At 54.1% G+C, this 19,707-nt stretch overlaps 1 protein-coding gene across 15 annotated transcripts in view; it reads right to left on the bottom strand.

Annotated features, from left to right (window-relative positions):
* Arhgef10l (Rho guanine nucleotide exchange factor 10 like) overlaps positions 1-19,707 on the bottom strand; it is a 159,780-nt gene that overhangs the window by 52,251 nt on the left and 87,822 nt on the right. For 7 of the 15 annotated variants that reach the window (XM_087551093.1, XM_087551088.1, XM_087551095.1 and 4 more), the window contains 10 exons: positions 17,705-17,813; positions 14,465-14,571; positions 14,028-14,105; positions 12,941-13,120; positions 11,799-11,915; positions 10,617-10,709; positions 8,251-8,424; positions 4,829-4,974; positions 2,647-2,661; positions 2,232-2,413 (listed from right to left, as the gene is read on the bottom strand). In XM_087551093.1, the coding sequence (XP_087407219.1) occupies positions 2,232-2,413; positions 2,647-2,661; positions 4,829-4,974; positions 8,251-8,424; positions 10,617-10,709; positions 11,799-11,915; positions 12,941-13,120; positions 14,028-14,105; positions 14,465-14,571; positions 17,705-17,813 (1,201 nt within the window). 15 annotated transcript variants of the gene reach the window in all.

The raw sequence follows: 19,707 nt of genomic DNA on the forward strand, positions 1-19,707 counted from the left end.
AGCTGAGGCCTCTTTCTGGATTTTCACTGTGAGTGGCTAAAAAAAGCAGGCGTGCACACCACACCCCCTAGATGGTGTGACTTTAATGCCACATTCTTCTGTGTGGAGTCGGAGGTTTTGAGGATTTGGTAGCTGAGTGGAGCTGTGTCAAGATCAACGGGAACCAGCAAAGGGGTGCACAGGATGGTAAGGACGCACTGAAAATGCTCAAAAAATGGACATTGGTGGGAAAATGGGGCTCCACGTAAGTCACCCTGTAGGGTTTGGGAGTACCCATTCATGGGAAGGCACGCAGCATCTACACTGTGAGCAGTTCAGGTCCTATGAAAGAAAACATCAGCTGTCAGAATTCACCGACACTGTGGACAGGAATATTATACATTGCCCTGTAGTGTTATTTTTATCGAGTTTGCTTTGTTTGGATTTTACTCTCTCTCGTTCAAGAGCTAAACGCACGAGTGTTCATTGCAGGGAACATTCTCTCGGTCCTTATTTGCATAAAAATATGATAAAAAATTAATCTAAAGCTAACCAGGGACCTACAGAGCCTCTCACCATTCCAGGGGTGGGGGGGTCAGGCTGCAGAAGGACAGAGTCGGGGATACAGGGGTTCCCAGAGCAACAGTCAGGGGTGGGCAGGAAGAAGGGAGTGGAGTCATTCAAAGGGACCTAAGAGGGACAAATGGACTGAGGAAGCGCCCCACTCTTGCCTCACGCACTGATCTGGAAGGGGGCACAATGGTACTGCCTCAGAGGGCCAGAGCAGCTGTCGCAATCATGCCTCAAACTTTCCAGAGTTTCAGGGCCCAGTGAGGCAAGCACCCAGGCAGGGCTGTGGGCAGAGCGGTGGTGGGGAGGGGAAGCGAAACCGGAGAGCTCTTGGCTCAGGGCAGGTGCAGTGTGCAGTGCTCCACTCTGCAGGGCCTGCCCGTTTAGTAGGTCTGGGTGCCAGGCCCTGGCTGAAACGGAGGTTCTGCGAGGCCAACCGTCAGCCCTTCCTTGTTGTTCATACTGTGCAGTTTGCAGGCTGTGGAATTACCTAGGAGACACACCTCTGAGCAGTGTGAGCGGCACACTGGATGAGTGGGAACAGAAGTGGGAAGATCCTCTTGGAAGGAACGTGGGACCTGGACTGGACTAAAAGGGAACTGACCACCAGCATGTACCTCTCTTTGCTTCCTGATGTTGAAAGCGATGTGACCAGCTACCTCACACACCTCCTGCCATGACCTCCCCACCGTACCCCAAAATGAGCTTTCCTTCTTTAACTTGCCTTTTTTTTTTTTTAAAGACATTTTATCACAGCGATGAGAAAAGTAACGATCAGAAAGCTCAGCCTGGGGCCTAGAGAGACCAGGACAGGGCTCTGGCCCAAGCTCAGGTCGTCAAAGATATTGGCTTGGAGACGGTGCGGAAGGGTACCCTTGACTCAAACAAGAAAGTACACAGACTGGGGAAGACCCTGCAGCAGAAGGCGGCACACTCCTGGGCCAGGACCCTGGAGGCCAAGGAGCCACAGCAAAGACTGGGAGGGAAGGAGGAGGCAGACAGATGTCCTCAAAGGGCCACACAGGCCTGTACCCCAAGACCATCAGAGCGCTCAGATGGTGGGGGTATCCTACAACGTGCACACACCACACTTGAAAGGGCCAGTTCTGGGGGGGGAAATGGAGGGAGTAGGGGGACAAAGGAAGGGAGATAAGCAGCCAGAGGCCACTCCAATGGGACACATGCACAGTGGTGAAGACCATTTTCCAGGGAGAAGGCAGACAGGGATACATATGTCTTCAAGCAGGGTTTGAGCGGTTGGGTCAAGATGGGGAGGCAGGGACCCAGGAAGGGACAGACAGACAGACAGACCTGAGTTCTCTAGCACCCCTGTGGGTTAGGGGGTACGATAAGTACCCCAAGTCCCTCGATGCACCAGGAGACACACTAGCGACAGGTGGAAGGCACCTATCCAAGAGCCCACAGGGGGGTGGTTAATAGCCAAGTCACACTTGGCCTGCGTCGCTGCATGAGCTGTGCGTGAGGGAGTCTAGCTGAGGGTGTTGAGTGTGCGCAAGGGGGTGTGGCAGCAGCGAGATCACAGGGACGTGCATGTGTAAGGAGAGCCATGGATCTGCACTGGGGTGCAGCAGCAATGACCTCTGGGCCCAGCCCCAACCCGGCCGTTGGTCGTTCAGGGTTCTACAGCTGGCAGGTGACAGGCAGCAGGTGGCAGTACTCACTTTGGGCCTGCCCCGCAGCGGTGGCTTTCTTGGCTCCAGCATGCTGGATGAGCAGATTGTCCTTGTCGTAGGCACCACCGTCCTGACCCACCTCTACCACCTGCACCTGAGGCAGAGCCGTGTTCCACTTCACCACGTACTTGGGCCCCAGGGGCACCAGGCTGCTAATCTCTAGCTGGCCCCTACGGGACAGGAGAAGAATGCTGGGGAGCCTGCTGCAGCCCAGCCCGGAGGCAGCACGGCTCCAGCTCCCAGTACCTTCGCTTAGTCAGGCTCCAGGCAGCGTAAGCATAGGACCTCAGGCCCAAACCAAGCCAGGCCAGGCAGCGCAGGAAACCCACACCAAGGCATTACACCAGGGAGCCCAGGCCCAGAACCAGAGTCACATGCCTGACACAAGCCACAAGCTACCTACCTGTGGTTGGAGGGCCTGGAGAAAAGACAAAGGGGGTATTGTTATTGAGACAGCACGTTCCTGAGACTGAAGACTCTGGGGGGCCAGCCACTGGTCTGGGCATGGAGGGAGGGGGGCTCCAGAGTACAGGCATGGCCACATAGGCCAGGTGTGAACAGAGGGCCTCCTTGGGGCTCCACCCGCCATCCTCTCCGATTCTGACAGCACTCTCCCTCCCCAGCAGCTTTGGGACTCCAGAAAAGAAACTCAGCAAAGTCAAGTGACTCAGCCACACTGGCGAACCAGTGTCCCCAAACTTGAGCACCCGCACCCCATTTCTCACACATGATCAACCCTGAACAACGTAAGGCCAAGAAGAGCAGTGGTCATGCCCCCGGCCCTGCTGGGTGTCTGGACATAATGAAACATAAGAATCACAGTATCACGGACTGTGGGGGTGGCTCAGTGGATAAAGGTACTTGCCACCAAGCCTGCTGACCTGAGTTTGATCTCCCAGATCCAAACAGTAAGAGGAGAAAAAACTGGCTCTAAAAATTGCACTCTGGGGCTAGAGAGATGGCTCAGAGGTTAAGAGCACTGACTGCTCTTCCAGAGGTCCTGAGTTCAAATTCCAGCAACCACATGGTGGCTCACAACCATCTGTAATGAGATCTGATGCCCTCTTCTGATGTGTGTGAAAACAGTGACAGTGTACTCATATATAATAAATAAATAAATCTTCAAAAAAAAAATGTGCTCTCACCTAAGCATTCACACACACACACACACACACATACACAAAAACACACATATATACACATACACACACATGCACACATGCCCATATACTCACATAGCACACATTGCACACACACACACACACACGTGCACATAAACATACACACACATTGCATACATGCATATACACATGCACACACACAGGACTGCACATGTGCACTCATACACACATACATATGCACATATGCATACATGGTGTGCATACACATGTGCACATATACATACTCACACATGCACACAAGCATGTACATATGCTTACATACGCATGCACACACATACACACACACGGGACCGCACATGTGCACTCTTACACACATACATATGCACATATGCATACATGCACGTGCACGTGCACACACACATATGCACACACGCATACATGTACGCACACACATACACACTGTGAGTGTGAGTACCCAAGCTGGGAAGTAGGAGAACTGGCCTGGGTTAACAGTCACTGAACACTTTCTGGGACGACTCTAACAGCTGCACCAGGCTATGTCCCAGGCTCTTTTTTTTTTTTTTTTTTTTTTCCGGAGCTGTGGACCGAACCCAGGGCCTTGTGCTTGCTAGGCAAACGCTCTACCACTGAGCTAAATCCCCAACCCAATGTCCCAGGCTCTTAAAGTATCAGGTTTTGAGAACAGAGATTCTCCCAGGATCCTGCTGCAAAGGTCACAGCCTGAGTTCTAGGAGTACAGCAGAAAAGTGTCCCCATCCTTAATACCCACAGGGCCACGCAGGGGACAGCTGTGAGTTCCCCTGCTGAGTGAGGGACTGCAGCGTGAAGGTCACAGCTCTCATGACCTGGGGCAGTGCAGGCCCCGCTAGTTACATCACCCGAATAGTCAAGTGAAGCCAAAGGTCTTGACACTTGTGTGAATTCCTGTGCTAACCATGTGTGAGGTCCCGGCAGCAGCCACAGGCCCCCTTCCTCCCAACCCAGTTCCTGCAATCTCAGGCTAAGCCCACAACCCAGTTCTGGTGCTTCTCGTGGGCTGGAAACCATGCTCCTAGAGGGCAGAAACGACTCTGGGCTCTGGGTGGAGACCAGCAGCTCTGAGATCCGGGAACCCCCTGTGGGCTAAAGCAGCAGGGATCTGAGGTAGACACAAGGAAGATCCCCTTCAATTTCAAGGTTGTTGGGCTGAGCTATTAAGGGTATTTTGTAGCACACAGCCCTGGGCAGTGAATGACACCGAGTCTGGGGTCAGAGATGCCCTTGGCTAGTCTAAATCTTAGCTTTGGGCCAAGGACAAAGCAGGGCGTGAAGGATGTAGAGAAAGGTGAATCATCTGAGACCTAACAGGGTTCTGGTGGTGCTGTGACACAGAGGCTGGGGAGAGAGGACCAAAGAGCAAAAGGTCCCTGGAAGGGGACGTCCCACCCCGTGCCAGGCTCTTACTTGAAGTTGATGTTGGCACAGACCAACATGTCATTGAGCAGGAAGACCCTGCGCTCCTTGGACTTGATCAGCTGCCCACGGTCTCCATACACCGTCTCTGTCAGAGTCTCACACAGGAGCAGCTGCCGCTGGCCAGAGGTCAAGAGCTGGAGAAAAGAAGGGACAGAGAAGGTCTACACCAACGTCACGATCTGGGACGCTGCCCAGACAGCCAGGCCAGAGGTTCAGAACCTCTCCCACCTTGCAGAAAAGAAGGTCCAGGTTGTGTGTGGTAACATATGCCTGCAGTAACCCTAAAGGTCCTAGTGGGCGTGTGTGGGCGTCAGGTCCGCTCCATCTGCTCTGGGAGCTAGACTCTGGCATGTGTGGCAAGGAGAAAAGGGAAGGGTACCCTTCCCATTCAGGATTTCCCAGGGTGCTTTCCCCAGGAATCATTGTCCCCCCTCCCCTGGACAGTACTGACTCCCCCATGCCCCAAGTCTGCTGTTTTGAAACGTCTCTCGAGAGAAGGCGTCAGTTCTCGCCCTGTGCTGGCCTTTGTGTTGGAGAGGCAGCTTCTAGCAGCCTAAGGTCCTAGTGGCACCGACAATGCTGTATGGTGGGCACCGTGGGACTCAGAAACATTCCACATGGACTTCCTCAGCCTAGCCCAGATTCTGGATGTGCACAGCACCCACAACGCCCCAACCCCCAGCACGCGCACAGGATGGAGCCCCTCTGCTTTGTCTCCCCGAATTGCGTGGCAGTGCCCAGCTCAGCGGGAACTGGAATGGCCACACTGTCCCATCTTACTGAAGCCTCGAGGTCCCAGGAGTCCCCCACCATTACTATAACCCTACGTCTCCCCCACAGTGTCCATAAGCAAGGCAGACACAGCTCGTGAAAACACAGCTCAGCCCGTGGCCTTCCACCTCCACGATAGCAGCTGCGATTGCCTTGCCAGGGCCCACACTGGGAAGAGGAAAAGCCCCTTGGGCTTCGGGCCTTCAGCCCCGTCCCTGACGCAGATTTAAAAGGGGAAAGACGGTCTCACTATTGCACCAGCGACCCTCCGGAGGCTCCTGAGTCGGCTGTTTAGAAACAGCTCACGGGGCGGTTTCTGCCCCCTCCCGGTTTCATTTCCACTTTTCTCTGGGCAATGGCCAGAGGCCAACCACTGATCCGATCCTTGCCCGCCTGGCCCAGATTGTCCAGAGAGGCCCCTGCATGGGAGGACACAGTGTGTTGCTGAGACCCTCTCCGCTTTAGCATCCGCATAGGTGCAGGTCGCCCTTCACGCAAAGGAGGGGGAAACTGAGGCTCAGGGTCCGTCCTCTAGCCTGACAGTGAACCGCTCTCACTGACTACCTCCTTCTACGATGGGGGGGGGGGGGGGGAAGGGGATGGCGGGCATGCATGAAGCAAAAGAGACCAGAAAGCTCTTCCCAGGGTGGTACCAACAGATATCCCTCCCCTGGTAGGCATTATCCGCTGCTGGAAGAAACCTCTCCAACACAAAGGCCAGCACAGGGCTGGAACTCATGCCCTCTCTTCAGAGACTTCCAAAACAACAGGCTTGGGGCGTGGGGGAGTCAGTACTGTCCAGGGGAGGGGGGACAATGATCCCTGGGGAAAGCACCCTGGGAAATCCTGAATGGGAAGGGTACTCTTCCCTTTTCTCCTTGCCACACATGCCAGATTCTAGCTCGCAGAACGGATGGAGCAGACCGGATGCCGACACGTGCCCTTTGTGAGAGGTCACAGTGAGATTAACCGGAAGTGGGCAACCACCCTCAGGTGAAAGGAGCCGCACAGGACAGGTGTTGCCCCCGCTCTTTCAGACCTTAGGGGAAGTTCCTCGAATCTGAAGTTTATGCCCTGTCATACTTTTTAAATGCCCCCAATGACTTCCACTTTCTTAAAAGAACAATGTGGACCTGGGCATGCCAGCAGCCTGACTGTAGCCTGGGTGGGCCAGTGACTAGGAGGACCTGAAGCTCAGGACCTCAGGACCTCAGGTGACCCAGCCCACCTGATCCCATGACCGACATGAAGGTCATACACAAAAGTCAAAGATAGTGGACCCGGCTATCGAGCTGTCCCCACCGGCGAGCATGGCGACCATAAGCAGCTGCTGTCTCCCAGGCCTGGACGTTCTCTCCACGCCACTGAAATCTGCTAGCAACAGCCAGCCATCAGCTTCTGCTCTGGGATTCCCCAGGACATCAAACCGTTCCTGTGACCTCACACCATGTTCCCTTTCTGGAAACACCCACCTGGTAGGCCCTGGAGAGGTCACCTCACTAGCAGACCATCCCTGTCTGCCTCATCCTACCTTCAGTAAGCACAGGATTCCCACTGTGTGGGGCAGTGAGGGGCTCACCCCAAGCCACACCTGCTGGCAGGAAACAGAAGGACTGCAGACCACAGTGGCTGATCTTGTCTTTTCTTTCTCTCTTTAGGTAACCCTGGCTGTCCTAGAACTTCCTTAGTAGCCCAGGCTGGTCTGAAACTCTAGCTTTTCCTGCTTTTATCTCTCGAGTACTAGAATCACAGATATTCACCAGCATGCTGCCTGAAAACCTTCAAACTTCAATGGGGAAAGCACTTGCTTAACATGCATAAAATCAAACTGGAGGGGTTGGGGATTTAGCTCAGTGGTAGAGCTCTTGCCTAGCAAGCGCAAGGCCCTGGGTTCGGTCCCCAGCTCCGAAAAAAAGAAAAGAAAAAAAAAAAATAAAATCAAGCTGGAGAGATGGCTCAGTTGTTAAGGGCACCGACTGCTCTTCCAGAGGTCCTGAGTTCAAATCCCAGCAACCACATGGTGGCTCACAACCATCTGTAATGAGATCTGATGCCCTCTTCTGGTGTGTGTGAAAAGAGAAGAGGGAAGAGAGAGAGACAGACAGACAGAGAGAGAGAGAGAGAGAGAGAGAGAGAGAGAGAGAGAGAGAGAGAGAGAAGATTCTGGGAGATAGCAGGAGATTCCCCCCACACAGAAGAAGATGTTCATGTGAACTGCGGACCAGGTAGCCAGCCACACCACATGGCTCAGAAGAGAATCAATGGTTTATGAACCAGTCAGGAAATAAGCAAAGCTTTTGGCCTAGGCATTCTTTCATGAACTATTAAGTCTCAGAGTTGTTACTTCTGGGAACAAGGGGACAGGTGGAAGGAAAAACCCAAGGTTACAGCTGGCTGTCCCCATAGATGTGTATTTTACCTGGAGATTTCAGAATCCATTCCTTTAACTATACTAGTAGTCTATGGTTTCTAGTTTCTGTCTTGGTAATCAGACTAATAAAACTTTCTTTTATCCTAAAAATACCATGAATCATAGTGAGTGTGCTATCCAGTGGATCAGGTCTCCCCCCTCAGAGAACACTGCCACCTAGTGAGGGACCCCAGGCAAGCTGCAGAAGTGACAGGTGCCGCACACCCACCTTGTTGAGGCTGCTGCGGTCACTGACACTCTTGGTCAGCTGCTGGATCTCAGCCACCTGATCAGCCAGCCGCTTCTGTTCATTCAGCTTCTCAGCCAGCGTCTCCAGCTCTGTGAGGGCTAGCTGCAGCGACAGCCTGTCAGGGTGGCCCCTGGGAGTGTTCTTCAGCATGTCCTGCCAGGGCCAGAGAGAGCATGAATAAGACGTGCAACAGTGTACACACACATATACACACACACACGCACACGCACATATGGGCATGCATGCACACACACGCATGCACACACACATACATACACATGCACACATTCACACTCACACATGAACGCACACATGCACACACATGTGCATTGCACACACATATACACACATGCACACATGCATGCACACACACGGACATGCGCACACACAGCCCCTCCCCCTACTCTAGAGTCAAAGCCTTGTCCTCACAGTCTACAGAGATCAGGCCTGAAGGCTGCAGCTTGCAATGGGACCAAGGAACTAGACATAGAAGGAAGAGGCTAAGGCCTAGGGAATAAAGACAAAATGACCATGGCTTGTTCTGGGCACATGCACCAAAGAAGTCTATCAGCAGTGTCTCCAAGAGACACTTGTCCACCCAACTCCATTGCAGTGTCAATCACAATGACACAGTGAGGAGGTAACCTGTATCCGTGAGGGTGGGGGAACAAAATGATAAGCGAAAGTCACCCCTGGGCCTTGAGAGGAAGGCAACTCTGACCCAGGCTACAGCACGGCTGAATGCTGAGGACAGGACATCATCGGAGTCAAACTCTGCAATTCTACTTGGAGACAGCTTCTAGAATTATCAAATTCTAGATAAAGCAAGTCACAGGAAGGAGTGGCTGGCAGGAGCTGAGGAGACGGAAGAATTGAAAATCATCATTTCCAGAGTTTCATTGAGGGAAGGTCATGGATGGACAATGGGGACAACTGCTCCGTGGGACCGTGCCTGGCACCAGAGCCCTGCACACTGAGAGGCAGAGGCCCGAGAGCAAACGTCTCAGTGGAGACTGAGTACTGCCTTGGCAAAAGGTGTACTCAGCTCAGAGCCCACGCCCACAGCAGGTAGAGGGGAAGACGCCACCAGGTCCTCAGCCTGGCAGTGCCTCTCAGGAGCCAGGTCATACTATCCGAGGATTTCTGACCACAGGGCCTTGCCCGGGGTCGATGCTCCTTCAGGCTTCCTGTGTTTCCACTTAAGTGACACCTGACCAAGGAAGGTTGGCTGACAGCGTGCTAAGTCCTGAAACGCTAAGCCTCATTCTCCTCCTAGGAGAGCAAGGAGTAACCCACGCAATCGGGCTGAAGAGAGCTCAGCAGGTAAAGGCATTGCCACCAAACCGGTCGACCCGAATTCAATCCTTGGGACCCACATGGAAGAACATAACTGGTTCCTGCAAGTTGTCCTCTGACCCCATGTGTTCACTGTGAAAACACACACACACACATACACACACCACACATACACATACACATGCACATACCACACATACACACACAACACACACACACAATACACACACAACACATGTACAAACACAACACACACACATGCACATCACACATACACACACATGTACAAACACAACACACACACATACACCACACATCCACACACATGCACACACCACACATACACACACAACACACATATACCACACATCACACACACACAACACATACACACATACACACACCACACATACACACACACAACACACATATACCACACATACACACACACCCATACAACACATACACACACAACACACATACATACACACATCACACATAGACTCACACACCACACACACCAAACATACAAATACACATATACATAACCCACACAACACATACACACACCCCCACACAACACATACACACACAACACACATACATACACACATCATACATACACTCACACACCACACACCACACACACACCAAACACACAAATACACACACACATACACACACACCCCACACAACACACACACACACACACACACACACACACACACTAGCTAGAGAGATAACTCAGTGCTTAAGAGAGCTTCTAGCTTGCAGAAGACCCAACTCCAACTTCCCAATATCCATATCAGGTGGCTCGAAACTATCTGTAATTCTAGCACTATTGGATCCAACATCCCTAGCCTCCAAAAGAACCACTGTTTGCATGCAGAAGCCCACACACAGACACACACCCACACATAATTTAAAATAAATCTTTTTTTAATGCTATTGAGCACGGCAGGCTGCCGTAGGAATGGGCCATGGGCGAGATCCACCTACCATCTCCACCCCCACTCATCCCCTGACCCCTGTGGAGCCCCAGGCAGTACCTGAAGCAGGAGGATGAACTGTGGAAATCTCTGAACGGGTTTCACCATCAGCCCGTAGAGGGTGACTCGGTCCGTACTGCACACCTGTCGCCGCTGCGGGGACAAAGCTATGTCACTCGTCAATCTTCAACGGCAAGGGTCCAGCACCAGGGTCACAGACCTAATCCTCATCCAAGGAAGCTCTCTTCCTGGGCTCCAGGTCCACGGTCAGGGACGCTCCCATCATGGTACACCCTGTGTAAGCCACACCCTCAGGGGACCAGAAAAGCCACTGAAGGCTTCCCGACCAAAGGCAAAACTGGAAAATCCAACACTCATCCCTCTGTGTAAATTAAGAACAGAGGCCTGGGCCAAGGTGAGGGTGGCCATGAGGGTCTTCCTGTTCTGCCTCGTGTCTGCCTGCTTGCTCTGCTCATGCATGTGTCCTGTGGGTCCTGGCCTGTGTCCCTGGCAACCTCATGGCTTCCCTACAAGTCTCCATGTTTTCTATCCCAGCTCAGAGCTCTTTGGTGACTCCTCAATACCTTGGATACCACACCAAGGCCTGAAGATCCAGAAGAGCCCAAGCTGGACCACACTGCCTGTGGAAGCCTGCTTATGATCTAGCTCATGAACCCAGAATCCTTCCAGCCTTGCGTTGCTCCCTCAGTCCTCCTGCCTCTGACCCTTGTCAATATTTATACTGGAAACGGCTCTCTGTCTCCCCAAGACCCGTGTCAGATGGCTCCCCCTTAAGAAAGCCTGGTCCATGTCCTCTTCACCAGGGCACGGAGCTCTTCGTCAAAACCCCAACATCTCATCCACTGTGTCCTCTTTTGGACATGGCTCCCTGCAGGCAGAGCTGTGCCCCTCACCCACCCCATCACGGAGGATACTGGAGCCTAACTGCAGCTTCTCAAGAGTCCTATAGCTTCCCACAGCCTTGAACCTTATGCTCCCAAATGGAGTACAAGACCTGGAGATGCCCATGTCACTTCACAAACAAGGAAGCCACCGCCTGTGGAAACACAGGCCAACACTGGTACCCACAGCGCAGATCCATCTGCGTGCCAGTTGTGGCCTGGAGACTAGATAATCTAGCCCATAGCCATGCCACCACAGTTGGCCAGACAATGACCCTTCTCTCCCGAGGCACCTCCCCAAGTCCATCCCTAGGGAGCGAAGACTATTAGCCCAGGTTACCTTGAGGAACTCAAGAAACGCTGGCTTGGTGAGGCAGGCCTTCTTGATGATGGTCATGGCGTTGGTGAAATTGTTCACATAGTCGCTGTATACGTCTAAGACCATGGACTTGGAGAACTATAAGAAGCGAGAGCTACATCAATATAGGGGGAAGAAACGGCCATGCCCACCCCATCCTGGTCTGACACCCTGCACGGAACCCAAAGGGGAGAGAAGGCAGCCAAGGGCAGGGATGCTGCCTTGGCTCTGTCTATTTCCTTACCATGCCCAGGATATGAAATGTCCCTGAACCATGCTTCCACAGCTAAACTACAGAAGGCAGAAGTCAGCCAACCTCTCACCATGGCTCCCCTGGGCACACCCACCTGAGATGCTCACTTAAGCTCTCCCGAACACTGTCATTCTTTTTTTTTTTTTTTAGATTTATTTATTTATTATATATAAGTACACTGTAGCTGTCCCCAGACACATAGGAAGAGGGCATCAGATCCCATTACAGATGGTTGTGAGCCACCATGTGGTTGCTGGGATTTGAACTCAGGACCTCTGGAAGAGCAGTCAGTGCTCTTAACCGTTGAGCCATCTCTCCAGCCCCACTGTCATTCTTAAAACTATCCTTTTCAGAAGCAGAAGCCAGAGGCTCTCCACAGAGGCTGACTTGACTGTTTCTCACCTCCTCCCTCTCTGAAGTCTGAGGGTTTCAGTTTGACAAGCAGGAATCCAGCAAACCCCTCATTCCACAGATGTGGAATCTGAGGCCAGAGACATCCTTAGACCTGCCTGAGGTTGTGAAACCAGGACTCCTGGACCACGATCCAAGGCTCTTCCCCTAGATCCTAAGGCTTTGTCCTGGAGCTGTGAATGCACCCTGAACCAGGACATGCAAACCCTCACTGATCACACTTGGCATGCTTAGAAAGGAACCTGCACTCTGTCAGACCACCATGAGGCTGGTCTCCAGGCAGCAGTGCCACCATACCCTGGCTTCAATATCGTCTTGGTCTGACACCTCTTCTGGGATATCAAAGTGTCATGCTCAACCTCTCATGCAGGATACAGTGACTGAAGGGCTCTGACATCATTGATTTAGACAAGGTAACCAAGTGTGGGTAGTGGCTGAGCCATTAAGTAGAAACACCTACTGAGGCCACAAAGAGGTCACCAATCTTCTCTGTGGAGTCCCATTCAGCCACTCGGGAGGACAGGGCGATTTGGAACATGGAGTGACAATGTAGAATCTCCTTCACTCGGAAGAAAACCATCTGACACTTGCGGGCGCTCAGCGCCTTGGGCTCCATCTCCATCAGCGGGTTACGGTAATCCTGCCAGAATGGGTGGGGGGAGGGGATGAGGCCAGCAATCTTCAAGACCACCTAGACAAGGCAGACCCAGAACTGAGCAGACACCCCACCCCGCCCCACAGTGGAGCCTTCCTGGCACAGGTAGAAGCATCCTACGTTCCTCGTAGAAGTTTCTAGAAGGTTCTCCATGAATGTCACGTTCCTGCCTTATCTCTGTCACTCCATGACTCCCGGAACTTCTATGCTAAGCTGGTCTGGGAGCAAGAAGATCATTTCTATACCATCTGTGTGTGAGGACTCTGGTAGTGGCTCGGTGCCAAGGCTGGCTGTCGGGGAGGCTCAGAGCCATCTGTGTGGCTCAACATCAAGGTCCCGGGTCACCACAGTTCCCTGAACTCTCAAAGCTAGAGTACCCACTCCAGTCGCCTCGTCAGATGCCTGTGCTCCTTCGTAGGGGTCCGACAACCCCACACCAGCAGTCCACTTCGCTGGTGGCCTACTCTGACACCCTTGAGGAGTCCAGGTCTCGGAGGCCCAAACCAGAGAAGGGTAACACATACATGCCACTCAAACATCTGCTTAGCGTCCCCTGGGAACCCCAGTGTGAGGAAGAGGGGGCATCCCCCTGTATTATCCTTGCTTCAAAGATTATCTGAATGGCCAGGAAGATACAGCCCCTTCAAGGCTCAAAAGGGAACACTGGCCTTGGTGCTCTCATCTGAGACACACACACACACACACCCCAGTTTCACTTCAGAATACAGCTCTCCCTATAAACAGAGACCTTGGAAACGCCTGGCGTCCCCACTTGGCCCGCTGTTCCTAAGAAGCAGGACTGGTGACAATCCCCAGATACCCTTTATAAAATGTCTTCCGGGGGGCCCTTCCTGCCCTCCTCCCAGAGACCAGGAGTCCTCTGAAGTTGCACCTGGAGTATCCGCTTCAGCGACTCCACGTAGCTGCCTTCACTCTGCACGATGGAGCCCAGGATGTGTCTCCGGACCACCTGCTCGGGCCGAGAGTACAGTCAGGGTGTGGGATCCAAGGAGCAGAACCAGTATCTGACATGTGAAGGTTCCCAAAGGCAAGAAGGGGACCTGATAGCTCCAGGAGCCCCAGAGCCACATGGGATGGACCAGGAGACACACCTGCTCCAGTGGTCATGGGGTCAGTGGGTCTCAAGCATCCCAAATGGACCTCACCACCCCCGCCCCACAGTGTCCAGTTCCCTAATAAAGTCCATCGCCACTTCCATAGTCGCTTCCCCTCAGATTCTAACTCGCATAGCCCAGGCTCCAGGCACCAGGCTAGGAGCCTCTCCCCGTAGATCTTTCCACCTTCCCACCTCTCCACCTCCCCACGGACCTGCTGAGGACTCAAGCCCTCCGGCATGGGACCCAGCTCTGGTGCGGGAGGTTTGATGTCCGTCACACCAACCTCCAGGAGCCCCATATCTTCTTCTTCCGAGTCACCTGAAGTCAAATGGAAAGATGTCACGGCACGCCCTGCTCAGGCTCCGGGAGACGAGAACCAGTCAGACAGCCCCAATCACATCTGGAAACGGCTGCCCCAGAGCCAAGTGGGTCAGCTCCAAATCCACTCTCAGGCCCCCATAACAGGGGCCACTGTCCCTGCTGAGACCTGCCTGCTCCAACCAGGCATGGGCCCACCATTCATGTCCCCATCACTGGGCACTAAAAATAATTTTCTTCTGGACGTCGAAGGGGAGATGAGAACACAGAGCCCTACGGGAATCAAACCATCAGTTTCGCACTTCCCTTTTAGCAAAAAAATACAAAGATGCCCAGAGGAAGCAGGCTCAGCTGGGTGCAGGACTCCCAGTCCACTGCAGCTGGGCTTAGCCTACGGAAAAAAAAAAAAAAAAAAAAAAACAGGCCCAACAATAGCTCGAGCCCCTAAAAGAAAAAGGAGGCGCGGTAAGAAGCCAAAGGGCCATCCTCTTAGGCGCTGAGTTCCCCCAGGAGAGGCTCATCGTGATGAGCCCTCGCTATTCAGAGGTTCCAGAGCCCATGGCAGCCTTGGATGGCAGGAAGTGAGAGGCAGAGAAAAAGAGAAGTGACAGCCAGCCCAGCTCCTGGAGAAGCGGGACACACAGCCTGTCCCTTACCTGAGCAAGACACGGAGGAGGAGGAGGAGGACGGACAGCGGATGAGAGCATGAGGGTGAGGGTGCGGGTGGCGAAGGTCCTCCTGCCTGGCCCACATATTGCCTGGGACACCACAGCGCACCCACCCCAGTCTCCTGCTCCGTGGCTTCCTCTTCCCCCATGAGCTGCTGGGTAACATTCTTGGCCTGTGATCCGAGCCGCTCAGCTATTAATAACGTCCCTGGGGGAGGGTCATTTTAGGCCCAGGGCTAGTGGGCGGAGTGGGGATGGTGTCCCAGAAAGAGTCCCCAGCCTCCAGGCGTCTACTCCCTGTCTACTCCAGGCTGCCTACCGCCAGCTCTCCCCAAAAGATAGAAGGGGAATGAACTCTAAATGCCCAGCCTCTGCCCAGACCGCTTAGCACTGCACGGGTGTGTGGGGTGATCAGTTCCGCCAGTGTTACGTGTTACTCTGTGAGAACTGGGTGAGGTTCCCAGCTGTGAGGCCACAGAGACTGGATGGGACCCAAGTCAGCATGATACCATCCTGGCACCAAAAGCCACCAGGGCTGACAGACCTCAAGAACGACGCCCGCTGTGCAGGACTCTTTCTGTGTGCAGTTCGGCTGTCAGCCCCAACGCGTGAAGGAGTAAAGTGAGATGCAGAGCCGCAAAAAAAAAAAAAAAAAAAAAAATGCATAAGCTCGCAAGAGAGGCTCGCAATGGAGGCTCTCAACAGTTTCTCCCTAGCTTGGAGCCATGTTCCTTCCAAGACCAGTCCATGTGTGAGGCCAGCAACAGACACTCCCCGGATGAGGCTTCCTCCGACCCAAGGACTGGCACCCTCAGAATACTGCCCAGATGTCACTATCCATTAACCTACTGCCCTACATCTCTGTCCCCTTGTCTTCTTGTCTGTTGTCACCAAAGACAACACATCTCAGGTGCTGAGTCTTGCTGGGAACTTTTTGGGGACTCCAGTCTGAACATTACCTGGAAGAGGGGATCAGTGCCCTGGTGGGAATCAAAAATAAGATTTGGACACTTGAGTGGAGGTGGGGAGATCAGGGAAACAGGGTTATCTATAAAGAGTGGCCGGGGAAGGGAGAAGAACCAAGATGATGGCAGGTGAGCATGGGGGTAAAAGGACCTTCACCTCCCGCTGGTAGTTGTTCCCAGGTGAAGCCTTGGGCTGGCAGGTGCAGGGACTGCCAGCCTTGTTGGGGCCTCAGACCCCTGTGCAAGCCATGTAGGCCCAGGCAGCTGAGACATGAGCAGAAAAAAGGCAACACAGGACCCTCTCTCTCCTGCGTCATTTCCACAACCAACCCTCCCCGCAGCTACCCGCATGACTCACCCCAGAGGGTGAAATGCCACCTCATCAGAGCACTGCAGGCTCTTAGCACACGCACCCCATCCTCCTCTGTTCCTTCTACCAGCCTTCCCCCTCCCTACTCTCCCTGCCCCTTCCCACCCTTCCCACCCTCCCTACCCCTTCCCATCCTCCCCACCCCTTCCCACCCTCCCCACCCCTCCCCACCCTCCCCACCCCTTCTCACCCTCCCCACCCTCTCCCCCTTCCCACCCTTCCCACCCCTTCCCATCTTCCCCACCCCTTCCCACCCTCCCTACCCCTTCCCACCCTCCCCACCCTCTCTGCCCCTTCCCACCTTCCCTGTCCCTCCCCACCCTCCCCACCCCCAGAGCGCCTAGCGTGATTGGATATCATACTACCCAGTTTCTCACACCTTCATCTCTTGTCTGGCCAGAGCACTGGCTTCACCACTTTGCCCACAGCCATATCCCAGGGCCGTGGGCTCCTATTCATGGTATACCATGGTAGACAGCTTGCTGAATGTATAAATGGTCAAATGACCAAACCCAACCGCAGGACACTTCTGTTTAAAATCTGGGTGACTCTCTGATGTCTTTAAGGTCAAGGGCAAGCATCCGGCTAGGCCCATAGAGCTACCCTGACCTCTCACCCTAGTCTCCTCCAAACATCGCCCCCATGCCTGTGCATCCTCAGGAAAGTCTACTACGACCTCTCTGTACCTGTCCCCTCATCTGCAAATTGGCACGTGCCCCCAAGACACTTCACAAATGTTGACATCAGCTCTCCAACATCTCGTGAGTCACCATTCCCAATTGGTACACCGTCTCCCCACAGCACCCGGAACCCCAGGAGAAATGCTGTTAGAGTCACTGAGAACGGTGTTTGGAAGGTATTCAATAAGTACCGGTGAGACAAAAATGAACCAAGAACATTCTAGAAAAGGCCAGGTGAACTAGGAGACAGGAGGGCAACAGCCAGGACCACACACTGAAGGGGAACCCCAAGGCTCAGAGAAGAAACCAACCATGCTGGTCAGAGACGTGGGAAGCAAAGTGGGACTGACCCAGACATTTGGGGTTCAATTCCAAATAGGCCAGACACCAGCACTATCGCCCCCTAGCATGCCCCACCCCCACACACCGCTGAGCGCAGCCCCCACTCACCTAGGGTATCTTTCCTATGCAGAAAGGAGACTTTTCGCATGACAGCCATCCGGGTCTTCTCCAGCCCATCCCTGGTCCCGCTCTTGGCGGCCTTCATGAGCTGGGTCATCTGGGTAAAGGTAGAGGGAGCTTGTCAGAAACTGAGGGGAACCAGCACGCCTGCCTCCAAGGGAGCTCAGCCCAGACATCAGAGCCCGCCAGACCCCTACCTCCCTCAGCTGATGGGTGAGCCGCAGAGACCACCAGAAGTGTCAGGGAGGGAGATATACCCATGCCCCTGGGTCCCTCTATGGTCAGGAAAGGGCATAACCTCTTCCCTCTACTTATGAAGGAGGAGGGATGGAGAAAGGGCCAGGTCTGGGTTCAAATCCCGGCTCTGACGCTTTACAACAAATGGACAGGCCACTCCATCTCTCTGAACCTCACACAAAAGGGCACAAGCTACCCTCCCAGGTGAGCAAGGGGTGAACAAGTCAGATTTGGGGAGGTCTGGGGCTAAGGCTCCCCAAGTTCTGTTCCATTGATTCATCGGCTGAGCCAGATGAGAAGCCCCGCCCCTCTACCCCCAAAAGCCAGGTTCCTTTCTGAGTTTCTGACCACGGGAGGGAACACGGAGGCCCCAGGATGCAGAAGCCACACCCTGGTGTTGCCAATAAAGCCAGCCAAAAGGGCAGATGCCCCACCACTAAGCACCGGACCTGCCCGGAAACAACTTCTTCCCCTTTGCCCTGCTCCTGCACCAACACCACCAGCATTAGCTACTACTGTTCCTCAAGGGTGGCTGTCCTAGCTGCCTTGACCGACATGGGGCCCACGTGTGACTAATGGGCACTCTGGCCGTGCCTGCCATGTGACTCAGAAATTTCGATTCCATTGCAAGGCACTGTTAGTGGGAAGAGCAGCCACACAGCCATGACGTGGATGTTCCTGGAAATCTCCTCCTCCTTCCTCAGAATCTGATGAAGATGAGGATGCGGACCTGGGAGACAGGGTTCCCCTGGGCTCAGTGCGCTCACTTCTACCTCCGACAGCTCTTTGACTCCCAGCTGAAGAGAGCTGCACACTTCTCTTCATGGGGGTCTGAGTGAGGAGGGACTGAGAACCTGGGGGGACTGAGAGCCTGGAGGACTGAGAGCCTGGAGGACTAAGAGCCTGGGGGAACTGAGAGCCTGGGAGACTAAGAGCCTGGGGGACTGAGAGCCTGGAGGATTGAAAGCCTGGAGGACCGAGAGCCTGGAGGACTAAGAGCCTGGGGGAACTGAGAGCCTGGGGGACTGAGAGCCTGGAGGACTGAGAGCCTGGGGGACTGAGAGCCTAGAGGACTGAGAGTCTGGGGGACTGAGAGCCTGGAGGACTGAGAGCCTGGAGGACTGAGAGCCTGGAGGACTGAGAGCCTGGAGGACTAAGAGCCTGGGGGAACTGAGAGCCTGGGGGACTAAGAGCCTGGGGGACTGAGAGCCTGGAGGACTGAAAGCCTGGGGGACTGAGAGCCTGGAGGATTGAAAGCCTGGGGGACTGAGAGACGGGGGTGGGGGGGAGGACTGAGAACCTGGGGGACTGAGAACCTGGGGGGACTGGGAGCCTGGAGGACTGAAAGCCTGGAGGACTGAGAGCCTAGAGGACTGAGAGCCTGGAGGACTGAGAGCCTGGAGGACTGAGAGCCTGGGGGACTAAGAGCCTGGAGGACTGAGAGCCTGGGGGACCGAGAGCCTGGGGGACTGAGAGCCTGGAGAAACTGAGAGCCTGGGGGACTGAGAGTCTGGGGAAACTGAGAGCCTGGAGGACTGAGAGTCTGGGGGACTGAGAGTCTGGGGAAACTGAGAGCCTGGAGGACTGAGAGTCTGGGGGACTGAGAGTCTGGGGGACTGAGAGCCTAGAGGACTGAGAGCCTGGGGGACTGAGAGTCTGGGGTACTGAGAGTCTGGGGGGGACTGAGAGCCTAGAGGGACTAAGAGCCTGGGGGACTGAGAGTCTGGGGGGACTGAGAGCCTGGGGGACTGAGA

The sequence above is a fragment of the Rattus norvegicus genome, chromosome 5, assembly GCF_021556685.1.
Source record: "Rattus norvegicus strain SHRSP/BbbUtx chromosome 5, alternate assembly SHRSP_T2T, whole genome shotgun sequence".
Taxonomy (NCBI): domain Eukaryota; kingdom Metazoa; phylum Chordata; class Mammalia; order Rodentia; family Muridae; genus Rattus; species Rattus norvegicus.